This window comes from Narcine bancroftii, chromosome 7, assembly GCF_036971445.1.
Source record: "Narcine bancroftii isolate sNarBan1 chromosome 7, sNarBan1.hap1, whole genome shotgun sequence".
Taxonomy (NCBI): Eukaryota; Metazoa; Chordata; class Chondrichthyes; order Torpediniformes; family Narcinidae; genus Narcine; species Narcine bancroftii.
The window spans coordinates 181,427,370-181,448,263 of record NC_091475.1 but is presented as its reverse complement, the minus strand read 5'-3'; the positions used below and the strand labels follow the sequence as shown (position 1 = coordinate 181,448,263).

Below are 20,894 nucleotides of genomic sequence, written 5' to 3'. Positions count from 1 at the left end.
GTGTAGCTGCAATTACCAAAGAGAAGGAGCTTGGGAGGCTGAAGGTGGACTGGACAGCCCGCTCCCCAGTGTTCTGAAATAGGTAGCTGAAGGGATTATGAATTCATTAGTACTGATGCAGTAGAAATCATTCCAGAGAAATAAAAAATTGCAAATGTCACTCCATTCTAAGAAGGGAGAGAAGCAAAAGTCAGGAAATTATAGGCTGGTTCACCTTACTTCAGTGGGCGGCAAGATTCTAGAGTTCATTATTTAGGATGAGGTTTCAGAGTACTTGAGAGCACAAGGTAAAAATAAACCTAAATCAGCACATTTTCCTTCAGGGAGATCTTACTTGACAAATCTGTTGGAATTCTTTGAGCAAATAATAAGCAGGATAAACAAAGATGTTGTTTATTGTTATTTCCATAAGGTTTTTGACAAGCTGTTAAATAAGATAGGAGCACATGGTGTTACAGGAAAGGTACCAGTATGGATAGAAGATTAGCTGAATGGCTGAAGGAAGACAGTGGGAATAAAGGGAACACTTTCTGGCTGTCTGTCAGTGACAGTGGTGTTTTGTAGAGGTAAATGATTTAGATGATGGAATTGATGGCTTTGTGACCAAGTTTTCAGATGATACAAATATAGGTGGAGGAATGGGCAGTGTTGAAGCAGAGAGTCTGCAGAGGATAGATAGGTTAGGAAAATGGGCAGAGTAGTGGCAGATGAAATATAGTCCAGGGAAATGTATGGTCATGCACTTTGGTAAAAGGAATTTTTAAAAGTAGACTCTTTTCTAAATGGGTTGAGAATTCAGAAAGTGGACGTCCAAATGGGACTTGAGAGTCCTAATGTAGGATTCCCTGAAGGTTAACTTGCAGGTTGAGTTCATAGAAAGGAAAGCAAATGCAATGTTTGCATTTATTTCAAAAGGACTAAAATATAAAATCAAAGATGTAATGCTGATGTTTTACAAGGCATTGATGAGACTAAGTTTGGAAAATTGCAAGCAGTTTTGACCCCTATTTTGAAGGAAGCATGTGTTTGTGTTGGAGGGTTTACTAGAATGATCCCAGGGATGAGGGTTAATATACTAATAGCATTTGATGACTCTGAGCCAGTTCTCACTGGAGCTTAGATGGATGAGGGGGAATCTTATTGAAACATACCGAATAATGAAAGAGCTGGACAGAGTGGATGTAGAGATGTTTTTAAAAGTGGAAGAGTTTAGGAACAGAAGGCACAGCCTTAGAACAAAAGGACATCCTTTTGGATCAGAGATGAGGGGAATTCATTCCCACAGATGGCTGTGGAACTCAAGTCATTGGGTACATTTAATAAAGAGGTTGATAGATTCTTAATTAGTAAGGTGTCAAAGGTTATGGGGAGAAGGCAGGAGAACAGAATTAAAAGAAAAAATATATCAGCCATGATTCGAATAGTGATGCAGACTCAAATGGGTTCTAATTCTGCACCTATCTCTTATAGTCTTATTCCTAAACATTCCTTCTATCCATCATTTGTATGTTGTAGGAGCAGTGTGTATTATCTATTATATGCATTGCAGACCAATCCATTGCAATGTTTACAAGTTGTTTCCAGTCAGTGTGCTAATGTTGGTGGCTGCCAACAGCAAAATGAATATTAAAAAATATTCCAGACTGTGCTGTTAAATTTGCTAACCTCACAAGAAAAATTAGAAATGCTTTGCCAACTAGCTAAATCATGCCTGTAGACTTTGCTGGATGTCAGAGCTGTCAAAAATATCGTACGTCTTTGACATTCAGAATTATTAACAACGGCCACAATATTAATTAAATAATCAAGTGTAAATAAAATAAACAAATGGAAACAACATTTAAAAACATTTAACTTTTTTTTAATGCCTGTAGCAATACTTTGGCAAAAGCTGTTCTGCCAAGTCCAAAAGGAATGGATTTTGGGCGGATTCCCCAGCAAAGGAATTGCTGGGACTTTGTGGAATGTTTCCAGATTCCATATTGGGGTGAGGCTGCAAAATTGTTGCTCAGCAGCATATTTGGATTTCAAATTTTGAGCATGTATTCACTGGAAGCCTGAAATGTATACGTATATGGAAATGCAAATAAATGGCATATTACATGAACCAAATGTTCATCTTGCATTACTCAAACACATGTTCAATATCACAATGAGCTCTACTTAAAGGGGAAAGGGAAGAACCGATTACCAGGTTAGTGGCTGATTTACTGTATTTGTACCAATTGTTGATCAATTCCATTAGTCTTTAGTATTTTAGAGTTTACAAACTTGTTCATCTTTGAGCACCAGAAGATATCAGTGAGGGAATGCTGCTGACTGGCACCTTTTGTATCTTTATATATCTTTTGTGTTTTTATAGCAATCTTTAGCTATTGCTTTTGTTATGACAACTCTTCAGTAATTAGAGTCTAAAGGATTATCTTTATACAGTAAATGCCTTGTTATTCACGTTATGAAAGCTTTGTGGTGAAGCTATGCAAAATGTTTATCTGTTCTATCAATGAATTAAAACTACATAAAGTAACAGCCACAGAGTTTGATTTATTGGATTAAAGAGATCTAAATTTGGGATATCGCATCACAAGCTTTGGAAGATGATACTTTGAAATTAGGATATATTAGAATAAGGTATTATAATATAGCTAACGTCGCCATTTCCTGGTCGTGCAGCGCTGAGCAGGGAGTGACTCCGCAACGCGATGACGTCACTCCCACAGACGAACGTGTTTCAAACAGGAAGTGACTCGTACCCTTAAAGCAGCGCATGAAATTCAAATACTGAAATTCAGTTACTGGTTCACCCTTATGTGTGTGTGGACGTATTTCTTTTCAGCAGGGGCTGCCATTAGCAGACGGTACAACACTTGATTAATTAAGTCTTTCTGTATTGGTAGCTGTGTCAGATCTGGAGGGGCTGTTTCTTAAAGCTCTTAGTAAACTATTAAAACTGCTGAACTCATTCACTCATATCATAGTCTGCACTCTTAGTCTGTTGTGCCCTTATTTAATTGGATTCTTTGTACAGTCAGCAGGTTGTACTGGTAATCCGCCTCCCTCACGCCAACTGCTGCACACTGGGAGAGGTCAGGTTTACAACTTGGCAAACTGAGGAATGTAGGAAGAGCCTGAGGACCAGAGATTTAAAAAACAGCAAGGGGAGACATTTGATGTGAGTGAACAAACACAGTGTGATAGTACAGATCTATCACCAATGTACATAGTGTATAGAGTTACTGTATCTAGACTGTGCTTACAGCGATTGGCTGAGAGCTAAGCCACGCCTATTGTCTGGGCCTTAAAGGGTTGTGTCCCTAGCCAGGTCGGATCATTCTGGACTGGTCGGCCACCTGTGAAGAGCCCCTGTCTTTTGCTAATAAAATTGTAGAGCTCGTCGAAAGAACCAAAGACTTGTTGATCCAAACCAAGGCTTTTATTAGCAAAAGACAGGAGCTCTTCACAGGTGGCCGACCAGTCCGGAATGATCCGACCTGGCTAGGGACACAACCCTTTAAGGCCCAGACAATAGGCGTGGCTTAGCTCTCAGCCAATCGCTGTAAGCACAGTCCAGATACAGTAACTCTATACACTATGTACATTGGTGATAGATCTGTACTATCACACACAGTGAGTATTTTTGTTATTCACCATCATTAATTAGAAATTCAGCAGTACTAATTAGAAATATACATACCTCATGGTTATCCACTTTGGTAATACAAACCGGAGGGCAGATTACTATTTGAATGGCAATAGATTAAGAGATGGGGAAGTGCAGAGAGACCTAGGGGTACTTGTATATCAGTCTCTGAAGGCGAGCATGCAGGTACAGCAGGCGGTTAAAAAGGCAAATGGTATGTTGGCCTTCATATCAAGAGGGTTTGAGTATAGGAACAAGGATACCTTACTGCAGCTGTACAGGGCCTTGGTGAGACCCCACCTGGTGTATTGTGTGCATTTTTGGTCACCTTATCTAAGGAAGGATGTTCTTGCAATGGAGGGAGTGCAGAGGCGATTCACCAGGCTGATACCTGGAATGGCAGGAATGACTTATGAGGAAAGATTGCACAAATTGAGATTGTACTCCCTGGAGTTTAGAAGATTGAGAGGGGATCTCATAGTGACATATAAAATTCTGGCAGGACTGGACAGAATGGATGCAGATGGGATGTTTCCAATGATGGGAAAATCCAGAACCCGGGGCCATGGTTTGAGGATAATAGGCAAACCATTTAGGACCGAGATGAGGAGGAATTTCTTTACCCAGAGGGTGGTGAATCTGTGGAATTCATTGCCACAGAGGGCAGTAGAGGCAGGTTCATTAAATATATTTAAGAGGGAATTAGATATATTTCTTCAGTATAAGGGTATTAAAAGTTACGGAGAGAAGGCAGGGACGGGGTGTAATGGAGGATTAAAACCATGTACCCAGATGCTTTTTGCTTATGTGGAACTGACGACACTGGGTCCACATGCAGGTCACCTTACTTTCAGAACTAGCAGATGTAATTAAACTCAGCCATGGGAACTTATCTGAAGATACACTTTGAAATGGAATTCCACTGTGAGGCCCAGGGAAAGCAGTTGTCAAATGCAACACTCTGATATTGACGAATTGGTCACAACCTGTCTTGCTCAAGAAGTTTTAATAAGTATTTGTATCTACGAGATAAACCAGGAAATTATAACATCCTGGTTCCATAATAATTAATCTTCTAAATTGTAGAATGTAATGTTCAGTTTTGATTTTGACTGACAAATATTAGAAGGAGTAGGCGCATGATTAATTGTTTTTGGGGTATATAAGCCTGTGGTCCTGCTGCTGAAGTTTAGACTCTCCGAGGGGTGGGAACACCCCTTGTCAAGAAGGAAGAACAGCCAGAGTCCGAGCAACGTCCCGGTCGGGGGAGGTGGAGAAGCTGCTACCGGCGCCCTGACAACCTACTACAAGTGTGCAGTCGTTGCCTCGCTTTGGCAGTTGGGACCAGTCCAAGCGTTGATAAGTATAGTTGGAAAGGGCTTGCATATTGTAGTGTGAAATCAGCTTTTAAATTAGTAATAAACTTTTGTATAAACTGAACTGCTCTCGGTGTGTGTGTCTATTTTCTTTCGGTAGCTCAAACACTGTGACCAATCTAAAATGAACAAAATGAGAGGTATAAGTTTACCCAAGACAATTGGCGCTGCGAGCAGGGTTGGTCTCAAGATGTTTCGCCGAAAGAAAGAGGTGAGCCCTGAGCAGTTCTTGATTCCTGGATGGACTTCCAAAGACGATGGGTTTGGCATGTTGGCCAATACCCTGTCTTTGTTGGGACCACCCATTAGTTGGGATGAGAAGTTAGACTCATCAAGTGCACCTCTGGGAGAGCGGGTTGCCACTCTCCTTCGAGAAAGTAAATTTCCTGATAAAAAGGGAACGCTGACGAATGGTTTTTGGTTGCTGGCCACAGCATTACGCCACTCCGTTCAGCGTGAAGCAGAATTAATTCAAAGAGAAGTAGAATCTCAGTGCAAAAGAAAGCAATTAGAGGAGGAGCTAGAAGTCCTGCGACAATGCTGTTCCATGATGAGCGAGATTGTTCGCACCAGTCAGGACAGAGCCAAAGAATGGGAAGATAAGCATGTCCAAATGATTTGCCGTAATATTAAACTCCGGCAGCAGCTCTGTGCAGGTAAGGAAAGGCATGGAGTAGAACCCGATCCATATCGTATTCATGCCATGATAAGGAATGGTGACGATCCTGATGTAATTGAGGATTGGGATGGGAATATCTGGAATGACAATGGTAATAATGCAGATACTCCTCAGCATGTGTCTAACATACTACCCTCTCCATCTGCTGTTCACGCCCGCCCTATAAGGCAGCAGATTTCCCAAACAGACAGAAGGGGGGATGATGTAAGGGTAGAGATGGAAGGGATAGATACCCCGGTTTCCCATGTGGACCCAGGGGAAAATACCCAAACCCCTGCTTATGCTCTATGGCCTACTCCCTCTGTTGGATGGCCTCCACCTCCTCCCCTCGACTGGGTAGAGGACCCTGTGAGCCAAAATGGGAACAGGGGTCGGAAGGAGTCAATGATCCGTGATTTCTCTGTAAAAGAGCTGGCTGCTATTGGAGATCGATTTAGGCAAAAAGCAGGGGAACATCATCCCCAGCTGCTGAGTCCTCCTGGCCCAGCTGTGCTTTCTGCTCCCACTGCTGCTTCTATCGAGCTGGCTTCTCCTGCTCCAGTTACTCATGATGAGATAAAACAATGGGTTAAACAGGCTCTTAAAGATAACAATAGCATGTGGTCCTGGAAGCCCCCGAACCCTTCTGAAGCCTGAAGGTGTGGGCAGGATTCCCGTGTCTACTCCATCGAGACACGGCGCACACACGGGGATCCGCGGCCCTACATACCGTTAACAATCCACTGGGGTGGGGGTAATGATCGCCAATACTTGGCTTTGGTCGACACCGGTGCAGAGCACTCGGTGATTCCTGGTAATCCCGACCTCTGGACTGGACCGGCCTTTCGAATAGAGGAGTTGGGAGGAGCGGTCACCCTGGCAAAGGAAATAAAAGTCTGTGCCATGGTGGGTGATAGCCCTTCCCCTGTCTGGTTACATGCCCTGGTGGCTGCTACTGACGAGTGTATCCTGGGTATTAATATGTTGGCCGGTATGGCCCTTAATACTAGCCAAGGGGGATTTGAATTTGGAATTCGAACTATTACAAAAAAACTAGTAGTGGGTCAGGTTAAGTGGGATCCTGTGATGGTGCCAGCCCCCATGAAACCAGTGTGCATTCCACAATATCGTCTCCCTGGGGGGCAGGAAGAGATTACTGCCACCATCGATGCTCTGCAAGAAGAAGGGGTAGTGAGGCCCGCAACGTCGCCCTTTAATAGCCCTGTTTGGCCGGTCCAGAAGCCGGACGGCTCCTGGAGAATGACAGTTGATTATCGTTTTTTGAACAAACATGCCCCACCACTTGCTTCAGCAGTTCCGGACATTGTCACCCTTATTGAAAACATTGCTACTGGGAACTCAGGAACATGGTATGCTGTCATTATTCTTGCTAACGCCTTCTTCAGTATTCTTATAGCTGAGGACTCACAGGATCAGATCGCCTTTACCTGGAAGGGACACCAGTATACCTTCACCCACCTTCCAGTATCGCCTTCCCTCTCAATTCACCATTATATTGATGATGTGGCCTCCTGGAGCCTCTGGCAGAAACAAGAGGGTCGCCGAGTCCCACTGGGATTCTGGTCACGTACCATGCCTGAGGCTGCCACTCGTTATTCTGTTTTTGAACAACAGTTACTAGCCTGTTACTGGGCCCTGCTAGAGACTGAAAGAATGACAGGTGATGCAGATGTTCAATTGCGACCTGCACTTCCTATAATGAATTGGGTCCTGGCTAATAATGCTAATCTAAAGATCGGGCGGGCTCAGCAGTCTTCTATTGTTAAATGGAAGTGGTATATTCAGAGTCGTGCGACCAGAGGGCCTGAAGGGGTGGGCCGCGAACACGAACAGGTGGCTTACCATCCCAGGTCAGGAACTCACTTATCGGAGGAGGGGGATGGTGGCTCCAGTCAGTATGCTGAGTTGAAGGCAGTCACTTTACCACTAGATCCCCATGATCACCCTCTTCGCCTGTTTACTGATTCCTGGGCTTTGGCTAATGGACTTGTGGTATGGATGCCTGATTTGCAAAAGAACAACTGGATGATACATGACCGCCCAGTATGGGGCAAAGAGTTGTGGCAGCTGTTGTGGGATGCTTCCCACCATCGTGAGATAACCGTTTATCACGTTGATGCCCATACCAATATGGCGACTAACATGGCTCAACATAATGCAGTAGCAGATCAGCTTGCCACTATCAGCTGTGCTGATACCGTCCCCCTGGCTCGATGGGCACATGAACAGAGTGGTCATTTGGGGGAGAAGGGATCAGCTATGTGGTCCCGTACACATGCTTTATCCGTCCATCAGGATGATGTCCGCATGGTCGTACGTACATGCCCAGAATGTCAGCTTGTGAAGTTCCATACCATTCCACCTGGTCCACATGGCCGAATAAAACGGGGTGCTCACTCAGCTGTGGTCTGGCAAATTGATTACATAGGCCCCATGCTAGACTGTATGGGTAAATATTACATCCTAGTAATGGTTGACACCTTTTCGGGCCTGGTTTTTACTTTTCCCACCAAGACGGCTGACCAAGCTAGCACTATCCAAGGACTAAACCATTTGATTTATCGTTATGATGTTCCAGAGGAGATTCACTCTGATAATGGCTCGCACTTCTCCGGGAAAGCAATCTGTGATTGGGCAAATGACAACGGTATTTTATGGGTCCACCATATTCCTTATTACCCGCAGGCTGCCGGGTTAGTTGAACAAATGAACGGCTTACTGAAGGAACAAATTCGTTTGGAAACATCACTGGGGACCCAGAAGGGATGGTGCCATGTGCTGCAGCAGGCAGTCGACAATTTGAATCATCGCCCTTTAAAAGGAGGTACACCTTTCCACCGACTTCTTCACGCTCCTGAATTACAGCCTATTCCAGAGGAAAAACAGTCATTGCCCCCCATCCCCGAACTAGAGAATGCTGGACAAAAGGTATGGGTGGCACCACCAGGTAGTGGCCCTCCTGTAAAAGGGGAAATAGTGACACCTGCCCAGGGTAACACTCGGTGGGTAGCTATTGAGGGACAGGATGATTTAGTCTGTTTAAACACTGAACGCTTATGGTATCGTGAGTGACATGTGTCAGGCTTCTTTGTTCCAGGTTCTCCATTTTACACTCCTGGTGATCTGGCTTAACAGCTGCTTTGATGCCAGCAATTGGATTTGTAATGTCGAGGACGTTCCAAGGGAGTTCCCCGTGGGAAACACGGTCCGATGCATTACACCAAGGAAGTCCTCGGTCATCAGCCTCAAGTGCAGCTTATATAAATATGTTATTGTTCAGCATGTTTCAAAATCTGTTCGTGAGCTCCAGTACCTGAGTATTGTGGCCAACAAGGATAATTTGAGCCTTGGTTGGAATCCTTTCTCATGGCTAACTGCTACATTTGGGGGGGTGGGCCACACTATCCTCCGTTGGTTGCTCGCGTCATTGCTTATCTTTGTAATTGTTGTTTTGATTTCTCTTTTTTCGCTCCCTCTGTACTCAAATACTGGTTAGGCCTCGCAAATGACAGATTGTGACCAAGGGGTGGGATGTAATGGAGGATTAAAACCATGTACCCAGATGCTTTTTGCTTATGTGGAACTGACGACACTGGGTCCACATGCAGGTCACCTTACTTTCAGAACTAGCAGATGTAATTAAACTCAGCCATGGGAACTTATCTGAAGATACACTTTGAAATGGAATTCCACTGTGAGGCCCAGGGAAAGCAGTTGTCAAATGCAACACTCTGATATTGACGAATTGGTCACAACCTGTCTTGCTCAAGAAGTTTTAATAAGTATTTGTATCTACGAGATAAACCAGGAAATTATAACATCCTGGTTCCATAATAATTAATCTTCTAAATTGTAGAATGTAATGTTCAGTTTTGATTTTGACTGACAAATATTAGAAGGAGTAGGCGCATGATTAATTGTTTTTGGGGTATATAAGCCTGTGGTCCTGCTGCTGAAGTTTAGACTCTCCGAGGGGTGGGAACACCCCTTGTCAAGAAGGAAGAACAGCCAGAGTCCGAGCAACGTCCCGGTCGGGGGAGGTGGAGAAGCTGCTACCGGCGCCCTGACAACCTACTACAAGTGTGCAGTCGTTGCCTCGCTTTGGCAGTTGGGACCAGTCCAAGCGTTGATAAGTATAGTTGGAAAGGGCTTGCATATTGTAGTGTGAAATCAGCTTTTAAATTAGTAATAAACTTTTGTATAAACTGAACTGCTCTCGGTGTGTGTGTCTATTTTCTTTCGGTAGCTCAAACACTGTGACCAATCTAAAATGAACAAAATGAGAGGTATAAGTTTACCCAAGACACGGGGTACTGAACTTTAAGATCAGCCATGATCTCGTTGAATGGCAGAGCAGGCTCGAAGGGTCGAATGACCTACTCCTGCTCCTATCTTCTATGTTTATATGTTTCTATGGATAGTTGATTAACGAACCATTTGAAGAACGCAGAGGCTAACCTAAACGTTAGGGTAGATCATATCATGATGCCTAGAGTGGGATTATATTGGGCACCAAGAGGGTTAGTTGATTATTAGTAGAAAATACAGCTGGTTATTTGGTGGAGAGGAGCTGAAAAGCCTTCCCTTTATCTAGTGGCAGCCAGCGTCACTGCTCCTCTACTCGGGTAGGAAGGCAAGCATACAAAGACTATGAGACAGAATCTGAAGTAACTGAAGTCAAGGCTTCTCAACTGAGAATAATGGGAACAGGATTTGTATATCAAGATTTACACCAGGTGAGAAACAAATTATTTTGAATTGTCTGTGAACTATAAAATTCAGTCCATGAAATACTGTTTTATTTTGGAAGGAAATGTACGTGATTTATGATTTGCATGAACAAGGTGTTAAATGAAGGTGGTGTAGCGGTGCCTACACTGCTCCTGCAATAACACACGCAACCAAACGGGTTGAGCTCAGTGAGCAGACTAGTTTATTGCAGGCTGCTGGGCTGTACTTATATTCCCAGCCGGACCTGGCTGAGAACCGCACTGGAGGGTGCTGATGTCCCCAAGCGCAAGTTTCTGAACCCTGAACTGGAAGGAAGGGAAACCCCTGATGGTGTAATTTTGGCCGGCTGCCCCACCGCGTGGCTTACAAGTGGGGCCGGTTTGCCTGCCTTGTGGTGAGCCGCCACAGTGGCACAATATGGAAGCAGTATCTTACACAGTATTCCACAGTACCAGTGGCCTCTTAGATGAGGCAGGACATGCAGGAGCATTGGTGAAGGCATTATTCAGTCTTAGTAAGGAAAGATTTTAGATAAACCCAGTTAAAGCATAGGTGAGAAAAAGGTTTTTTTCCTTTGGAGCAAAGAAAGATGAGAGGTGACTTAATACTGGTCTAAAAGATAAGATGGAGAGCCAACACCTTTTCCCTGGGTGACAGTAGCACACATCAGAGGACATCTGAATAAGGTGAGGGGAGGTAAGTTTAGGGGAAGGCAGGTGTAATTTATTTTTTACACAGAGAGTACTGGGTGCCTGGAATGCATTGCCAGGGGTGGTGGCGAAGGCTGCTACTATAGGAACAATTAAAAGCCTCCTAGACAGACACATAGAAGTAACAAAAATAGAGGATTATGGGTGGGAGGTAGGGAAGGCTTAATTTCAATTTAATTTAATTTTAATTTAGACAAATCGCACAGTAACAGGCTATTTTGGCCCACAAGTCTGTGCTGCTCAATTTACACCCAATTAACTTACATCTCTGGTACTTTTTGAAAGGTGGGAGGAAACTGAAGCCTCTGGGGAAAACCCACACAGACACAGGAAGAACATTACAACTCCTTACAGACAGTGTGGGATTAAAACCCCTGTCCCACTTGTTGGCACTGTACAGGTGTTGTGCTAACCGCTATGCCAACTGTGCCATCCCAAGATTGTTGAGTTTAGATTGTTGCGTTGGTTTCTATAGGTTGCCGCCATATCATGGACCAAAGGGCCGGTACTATGCTGTAACGTTCTATGATTTATGTTGTAGAAGATATGAGTGGATTTCATAAACAAAATGTCTCCCGCCGGAGGTAGTTGATAGGAGTCCCACAGAACATTTTGGCAATTTTGGTGCTCTTCTGTATCCATGAACATATTGGTGTAATGAAGACTCAGGCCTTAAATAACAACTGTATGTAAAGCATCTGTGAAGTTAGAAGTAAGGGCAGAAGAAGCAGAAAGAGGAGGAGGGAGGAGGCTACATGGACATCCTTTATCCTGGATGGGTTGTTCATTTCAATAGATCTAACTGCAATGAATTTTCAGATATATAAGGATATATAAAGAATTAAAGAGAGGCAAGAATGTTCTTTGGACAACTGGAAAATGACAAGAGAAGTGGTAATGGGGAACAAAGAAATAGGAGATGAGCTGAATAGTTATCTTGCATCAGGATCGTGCCAGAAATTCAAGAGTCAGGGGAAGAAGTGAGTAGTTGCTATTATTAAGGGGAAGGTGCTTGAAAACCTGAAGCTGAAGCGGCTGAAGGTGGACGTCACCTGGACCAGATGAACTATGTCCCAGGATTATAAAAGAGGTAGCTGAAGAGATTGTGAATGCATTAGTTGTGATCTTTCATGAATCATTAGGAGTCAGGAATAGTTACAGTGAAATGGAAATTGCAAATGTCATTCCACTCTTTATGAAGGGGGAGAGGCAAAGGCAGGAAATTACAGACTGGCTATCTTAACTTCAGTGGTTGGCAATATTCTCGAGTTCATTATTAAGGATGAGGTTTTGGAGTACTTGAAAGCACAAGATAAAATAGGCCAGTCAGCATGGCATCCTTCAGGAAGATCTTGCCTGTCAAATCTGTTGGAGATCTTTGAGAAAGTAATGAGCGGGGCAGACAAAAGAGAGACAGTGGATCTTGATTACTTGTATTTTCAGAAAGCCATTGATAAGGAGCTCCACATAAGGCTGCTAAATAAGATAGGAGCCCATGGTATTACAGGAAATTTAATGGCATGGATAGATTGGTTGACAGGCAGAATGCTAAGAGTAGGAATAAAGGTGGTCTTTTCCGGCAGGCTACCAGTAACTAGTGATAATCAGCAGGGATCAGTGTTTTGTCTGCATCTTTTCATATTGTATGTAAATGATTTCAAAAACAGAATTGATGGCTTTGTGGCCAAGTTTATGGATGATACAAAGATAGGTGGAGGGTGGGTAGTCTTGAGGAAGTAGGGAGTCTGCAGAAGTACTTGGATGGGTTGGGAGAATGGGTAAAAAAGTGGCAAATGGAATAGAGATTAGGAAGTGTATGATCATGTACTTTGGTGTCAGGAATAAACAAGTGGACTATTTTCTCAATGGGTAAAGAATTCAAAGAGACTGCTGGTCCAGGGGGCTTGGGAGTTTTAGAGCAGGATTCCCGAAAGGTTAACATCCAGGTTGAGGCAATAGTAAGAAAGATAAATTCAACGTGAGTATTCATTTTAAGAGGACTAAAATTTAAAGCAAGATTTAATACTGATTAAATTACAAACTGTTGGTGAGTACAAGAGTATAGCAAACAGTTTTGGCCCCATATACAGGGAAGGATGAGCTGGCGTTGGAAAGGGTCCAGAGGAAGTTTATAAGAATGATCCCGGGAAGCAGAGGGTTAATGGAAAAGGAGTGTTTGATAGCTCTAGGCCTGTGCTTGCTGCAGTTTAGAAGGTTCAGTAGGATTGGGGGTGGGGGTGTGGTGGGGGGGGGGGTGATCGCATCAAAATATACTGAACATCTTGAAGGGCTAGATAGAGTGGACATGAAGAAGAGAAGATGTGTCCAGTAGTAGGAGAATCCAGGACCAGGGGGCACAGCCTCAGAGTAAAGGATGTCTCTAAATAACGGAAATGCGGAGAAGTTTCTTCAGCAAAAGTGTGGTGAATCTGTGGAATTCGTTGCCACAGAAGGCTGTGGAAGCCATCATTGGCAATATTCAAAGCAGAAGTTGATAGATTCTTGATGAGTAAAAGGGCATCAAAGATTATGGGGAGAATGGGTTGAAAGTAAAAAAAAATCAGCCATAAATTGAATGGAGGAGCAGAATCAATGGGCTGAATGGCCTAATTTTGCTCCTCCGTCTTTATAACCATTAATTCCCACCCCTTAACAGTCTGACCATCACAATAGTTAGTCTCAATGTAAAATTAAAAGCACCAAAACTTGAATATTCAGGCCAAATATACATAAAGCTATATCAAGTGCTGACTTCTGAATTTTCTTTGTTCTGCGTTTTATACGCCTTCACCTGTGCTGGTATTAATATTTAGTTCTATCCTGGCCACTGCAATATGATTGATAGAAGTTGGTGAATTGCAGCAGATGAACTTGGCTGCTTTATCCTGCATTCTCACATTATGAGCAACAGCTTTCTTGACTGCATGACTAAAAGACAACAGCAAGGTCAAAAGCAGAGTGGCAGAGGTGAGATCATGAATGTTATCATTCGGACAGAATTCTAGTTGTTACTTCACAGCGATTACAACTCCTTGTCATCTGTTATCACAGATGGTGGAGTACAGCCACTTGGAAGACCACCATGCTTAGTTACTCTCCTTGAGCAGAATCCATCTCTGGGCTAAATTCTAACTGTTGCAGTACGGGTATTTATGAGATAATGGTTGGAGAAATGAAAGCTCAATGACTGTGAAAGCAAGTGTCTGTGTACCTTCATCTTTCTTCTGACTTTTGCACTATTCTCTGGTCAGGGCGAATTTTTAGCTCTTCAACAAGAGCAAGGCACAAATCAGGGTTGTGGCAGAGTAAGCAGGTGATGTGAATTGCATGATTATATCATCTGGATCTGTAAACCAGAAGAGATTCTAGAATGAGGAAGAAGATGCAAGTAGGAGGATTAGATCTGGATGAATTCTTGACAATGGGGACAGACTTAATTATGGCACCTTGAGCTACAGACTACACTGCCTCTTCATTGCATCTTTCCCTCAAGTCCAGCTTGCAAATGCTGCTGCAATTATGAATCAGGCTCATTTGCGAAGGAAGTTATTTTTTAACAAGGATTGACTATTCATTGCAATATATGGAAATTCTTAAATATATGACCCTACTAAATAGAAGATGAAATTTAGAGTTCCAAGTCCTGGCCTACTGTTAATCCTATATTATTTATTTGCATGAGATGGGCATTGGGGCAATTGTGCACTCAAATTGGCTCTCAAACTATTTTCGTCCTGAATTTTTGACAAGTGCTAGGAGAACACTTGGTTCTCTGGAGATAGTGGACATCTCTGTCATTTTCACGCATCTGACCAATGCTTCTGCTGCAATATATCTAACTTATGTTCTCTTTTATTATGTGCTGATTGCTTGAACAGGTCACATTGCTGGTACAATCATTCATACCAATTGTTAAGCCACTTTGAAGAATTGATGGCTGACTTTATTAGCACCTTCCCTAAAATTGCTCCACTGTTGCAGAAGCACAAATTTACTCAGCAGCACTGAACATTGTATTTTTCCTACAATCATGGCAATGAATGGATCGCAAATATTTATGTGCTACCTGCATTTGAAAAGGAACAGATTACATTTGCAATACTATCCCGGCACTTGTTGCAGTAATATTTTCACCCCCAAAATAGCAAAAATTATGCTATGATTCAAATACTTTATTATGTACTTTGAAAAAGTATAGATAACATTTTGAAGAGAATTTTCTGACCTGTGAAGTGGTCCACGAGGTGTTATAGTTTCTGGAAGATAATCCACAAGGGGAGCCCAGCAACCCCCATTAATAGGCATTGGCAGGGGCTGTGGTGAATTGGTTTCAACTGTCTTCATTAGCCAACTAGCATATGGAGGCATGGGATCACCTGAGGATTATAGATAAAATACTGGTTAATACTGGTAAAATATGAAAGATTTGTGCTTCAAGGCAATTTCTATTGTATTAATACCTGTAATTTTAAAATCAGAACAGTTTAATATTCATTTACAGAGCTCTCCAATTGGCACTCAGAGAAATTGAGCATTCTGGTTGAATTTTATCACAGATTTAGCAAACTTGTTGGCTGATCCCTCAGACCGCACTGTGATGTGGGTGGGAGAGCACCTGCCTCATAGCTCTAGCATCCTGGGATCAATTCTGACCTCTGGCACTGGGGGCAGTTTGCTATCCAGGTTTCATCATGACCTCTGTTGATGTCTGTGTGGAGTTTGCACATTCTTCCTATGACTGATTTCCACATGTTTCTCTCTGCATCTCAAAGACTTGCTGGCTGGTAAGTGACTGCCATTAAATTGGTCCTCGAGTGCAATCAAGTGGTTGAATCTGGGATCAGTTCATATGGATGTGGGGAGGATAGGCTACAATGAAAATGAGCAGGGATTGGGATTGCTCTGTGAGCCAGCACAGACTTAAAGGGCCAAAATAGTTCCTCCAATGTTATAAGGAAAAATGAAAGCATTTTTAGCATCAAACTTTACATATCAAACCTTTGGAATTGTCGAATTTGAAAAAAAATATTTCCATTCATGCTCTACTTTTGAATCTGATCACCATGGAACCTTGGAAAGATTGTACATCCAGGTAATGTTTTAATTTCTCCTCCTGTTGCATTCCAAAGCACAACTTGCATGAGGTTGGATGTAAAAGAATCACACGTTAGTCAGGAAAGTTTGTTTGCCTTTATTTTTCTGACCCATATTCACAAACAAGCAATTGAAAACATATTTGTTTCACGTCAATAAATAATTGGGAAAAGATAGAGAATAAAGAAGTTGCTGCATGTTTGCAATTCTAAATCTTGGCATTCACTGAGGTAATTCTGTTGTGCGTTTGTGAGGATGAAAGATAAGGAAGGCAAGGTTCAGGAGCCTTGGACGATGAGAAATTTAGTCAAAATGGCTAAGGAAATGTATGTAAGATTTGGGAAACTGAAAACAGTCCAGGCCTTTGAGGAATGTAAAGTAAGCAAGAAAAAAGATAAACAAGAAATTAAGAGGGCCAAATAGGGCCATAAAAAGTTCTTGGCAAGTATGATCAAGGAGAATCTCAAAGCATCTTATAGCACTGGGCTGTGTGCCCACCAGCCCACTGCAGAAGGCAACCTCTGTACCTGCGGGAAAACCACCTGGGAGACTGAATCCACCTGGCCGCTGTCAATCACAGACTTGTATATAGACTTGAGCCGGCCCCTCCTGGGCCAGTTACACATGGAGCCATCGAGATTACTACTGGTGTAAAGTAGAGTTTAAGTGGATTAAAGCCTGTATTACAGTCTTTTTGGTGTTTTGTGTCTGCTTGCTGCACCACAGAACACCACAATTTAATCCACTTTAAATTCAAAGACCGTGGAGATGTTCCTCACCATCGGGAGTCTGGAAACCAACCCCTAACACCCGGATGCCCCAGCGCACTTCAAGATCTGGAAGCACGCGATTGAGGCAATCATCCAGACGCAGAATGAGGTGATTAACATGAATCAAAGGAGACTCGTGGTACTTTGCACTAAACTGGGCCCCCACGCTTTCCAGGCCATAAAAGACTGCTTGGACTATGAACCTGCGATGGCCATCCTGGAAAGCGTGTACAGGCCCCTGACGAATGTGCTCTACGCTCAGTACTTGCTCAGCATCAGGATGCAGCAGCCAGGTGAGAAGGCAGACGCCTATCTGGGGATCCTGTGTGATCAAGCTCGCCCATGTACGACCGAGACTGGGGTGACCAAAAGGGAGGTGGAGCGAATCATCCACGATGCCTGCATGTGAGGGTTGTGATTGAAGGCCACCCAGCTGACTCCGTCTCCCCCAACCTCCAGCCTGGCCGATGCTGATGACTACTGTTGCTGAAGGGCCCTACAGGGAGGAGACAATCATCATCACCAATGCAACCTGCCACTGTAAGTACTGGGGTCCTGGTGTGGGTCGTACAGGCGCTCCTGAAAGATGTGCCCGGTGAGGAACTCGCATTGCTCCCAATATAGTAAGAAAGGCCACTTCACTAAGGTGTGCCTCTCTAGACCCACCGGGACTGCTGTGGCCCTCCTTGATCAGCTGGAAGCCCCCCCTCCGGGCCACCGCCACGTGCGAAGTCTGGGCAGCGCCATTACTCAGCCCGTCATTTCTGCCTGCAACGCTGACGTCACTTCCAGTCCGGCCACCCACCCGCACTGCTGCTGTGTGCTCACCACGGGTGCTGCCATCTTCCTCCATCCAACTTCCACCTGCACTGAAGATGTCACGTCAACCCGCACTGATGACGGCCCCTCTGGCCTCACTTCTGGTCGGGTCACCTGACTGCACTGATGCCACGTGCATCCACCAGGCGCCACCATCATGGGGCAGCCGACCCCCGACCACCCCAACTCATTCACCTCACTGATGGAATGACGTGGTCAATATGTGCATGCACACAATCATGCACCCAATGCACCCCATGCCCCAGAAGGAAGCTGCTGGTTGCTATTTGCTACAACCATTGGGGAGCAGTGACACAGACCCCAAGATGGTCCTAGCATCCACCACACTAAAGAAGGGGGCTCTGGTGCTCAATGATAGACATCGTTGTCAAAGGTATATCCCACAAACTTCTCTATCGCCTTTGCTGCCCAGGACCACTCTATCATGGCACTCGGGCACTGCTCAGCAGATCTGACAGTGGGTGGGGAAGCATATCAAGGGTTCAGGCTCCTGGTGATCCCCAAGCTCTGGGCCCCTGTCATCTTAGGGCTGGACTTCCAGTGCCACCTCCAAACCCTCACCCTTGCCTTCGGTGGCCCACTTCCCCTGCATATCGTCCACAGCACAAAGCCCAGCGACCACCCCCAGTCCACTTGTAGCCTCTCCACACTGTGAGTCCCCCCTCTAGCCCTCTTTAACTCCCTAATGCCAGATTGCAAACCTACAGCTGCCAAGAGCAGGTGCTATTGTGTGGTTGACAGGATCTTTATCAAGGCAGAGGTGAGGCGGCTTCTGGCGGAAGATATCATAGAGCCCAGCACCAGCGCTTAGAGAGCCCAGGTCCTGGTTGTAAAAGGGGTCAGCAAACTGAGGATGGTCATCAACTATAGCCAGACCATCAACTGGTTCACCCAGCTGGACACCTAACTCTTACCCCGAATAGCCCACTATAAGGTCTTCTCCACGAATGACCTAAAGTCGGCCTACCACCAGCTCCCCATCCACGACTGGGATAAACCTTATACTGCCTTTGAGGCAGACAGGCACCTCTACCAGTTCTGCCAGGTTCCCTTTGGGGTCACAAATGGGGTCTCCGTGTTCCAGCAGGAGATGGAACGCATGGTAGACCAGCACAATCTGAGAGCGACCTTCCCGTACTTGGACAATGTCACCATCTGCGGCCACAACCAGCAGGACCAAGATACTAACCTGGAGAGATTTCTCCAGATGGCTGAGGAGCTGAATCTCAAATACAACAAGGAAAAGTGTGTATTCAGCACTACCCACCTCACCATCCTGGGGTACATAGTGGAGCATGGTATCATTGGTCCTGAACCCGAATGCCTGCTCCTCCCTCACACACTTAAGGCCCTCCACAGGCGTCTTGGGCTCTTCTCTTACTACTCCTAGTGGGCCCCCACTTCTTGGACAAGGTCCACCCACTAGCCCAAGCTATTACCTTTCCCCTACCCCAAAGCTCAAGCGGCATTCGCCCACATCAGACAAGACATCGCCAAAGGTGCATGCCATGGATGAAGACACTCTTTTCCAGGTGGAGTGCAATGTCTCTGATATTGCCCTCATGGCCACCCTCAACCAAGGGGGCAGACCTATGGCCTTTCTTTCCAGGACCCTCCATGGTTCGGCTCGGGCACTCCGCCATTGAAAAAGAGGGCCAGGTAATCGTGGAAGCTGTCTGGCACTGGCGCCTCTACCTGGCAGGCAGGAGGTGTACCCACCACAGGCCCATGTCATCGAGGTTATTCGGCCCTTCGAGTGGCTCAGTGTCGACTTCAAGGGCTCCCTGCCTTCCATGAACAAGAACGCCTACTTCCTCTCAGTTGTAGATGAATACTCCCATTTTCCCTTCACCATCCCATGCTCTGACACCTGCACTACTCAGGGCACTGATGGAGATCTTTACCATGTTTGGATACCCAGTATTCAACCACAGTGACCAGGGGTCCGGCTTCATGAGTGAGGAGCTGTGCCAGTACTTGGTAGCGTGAGGCACTGCAGCTAGTCGCACGACTAACTACAACCCCAGGAGCAACGGGTAGGTGGAGCGCAAAAATGGGTTGATCTGGAAGGCAGTCCTCCTGGCCCTGAGGTCCAAAGGCTGGTCTGTCATCTACAGACAAGAGGCTCTCGCTGAAGCACTCCATGTGCGCGGCTACCAATCAGACCCCTCATGAGTGTTTTTTCTCTTCCCTAGGAAATCGATGACTGGCATCTCCCTGCCAACATGGCTAAAATCTCTGCGATTGGTGCTCCTCCGCAAGCATGTGTGGATCTACAAGTCTGACACCATGGTCGAGCAGGTGCTCCTTTTCCATTCAAACCCGAACTATGCCGACGGAGGACACTGTCTCAACTAGGGATCTGGTACCAGCAGGAGCCCCACCACCCCCATCATGAGTACCCTGCCCAACCTCCCCACCACGGGTACCCTTGGCCCACCCAGGATTCATCGGGAGCCGACCTCCTTCCACCACCTCTCCAGAGGCCCCCACTCCTCACAGACCAGACCCACACATGACCCTTACTGGCAGACGCCGCCCTGCCCTCACTGCTGGTCGCCTCGGCCATCCCAGACCTGGCTGGTCAGCGGGCAACCCACCCCCCTCGCCGACCATTAACCAGAAGCCGACCCTGTGATGGTCGCAGAGGCACAGATGGGTGGCAGACTGCCTTAATTTGTAAATACTACTCGGCACCGAGGGATTTTTCACCCCCTCCTCCCCCCCACTTCCCCACCAGAACTCGTTTTAAGAAGGGGATGAATGTGGTGATACAACCACAGCACTGGGCTGCATGCCTACCAGCCCACTACAGGGGGCGACCTCTGTTCCTGTAGGAAGACCCACCTGGGAGGCTGACTCCACCTGGCCACCTGTCAATCATCGACCTGTATATAGATTTGAGCCAGCCACTCCGGGGCAGTCACACTTGGAGCCATTGAGACTACTACTGGAGTACAACAGAGTTTAAGTGAGTTAAAACCTGTAGTACAGTCTTTTCTGTCTGCTTGCTGCACCACAGTATATTAGGAGTAAGTGAGTAATGATCTACTG

General features: G+C 45.2%; 1 protein-coding gene and 1 long non-coding RNA gene across 14 annotated transcripts in view; one reads left to right on the top strand and one right to left on the bottom strand.

Annotated features, from left to right (window-relative positions):
* The window catches only part of LOC138739469 (protein furry homolog), a 446,682-nt gene that overhangs the window by 96,065 nt on the left and 329,723 nt on the right, over window positions 1-20,894 (bottom strand). For all 13 annotated transcript variants that reach the window (XM_069891583.1, XM_069891588.1, XM_069891589.1 and 10 more), the window contains one exon: window positions 15,362-15,512. In XM_069891583.1, the coding sequence (XP_069747684.1) occupies window positions 15,362-15,512 (151 nt within the window). The remainder of the gene's footprint in view (window positions 1-15,361; window positions 15,513-20,894) is intronic.
* LOC138739470 (uncharacterized) lies at window positions 2,001-9,905 on the top strand. Its single transcript, XR_011342278.1, has 2 exons — window positions 2,001-2,194; window positions 8,793-9,905. It is a non-coding gene; the product is annotated as an uncharacterized lncRNA (long non-coding RNA).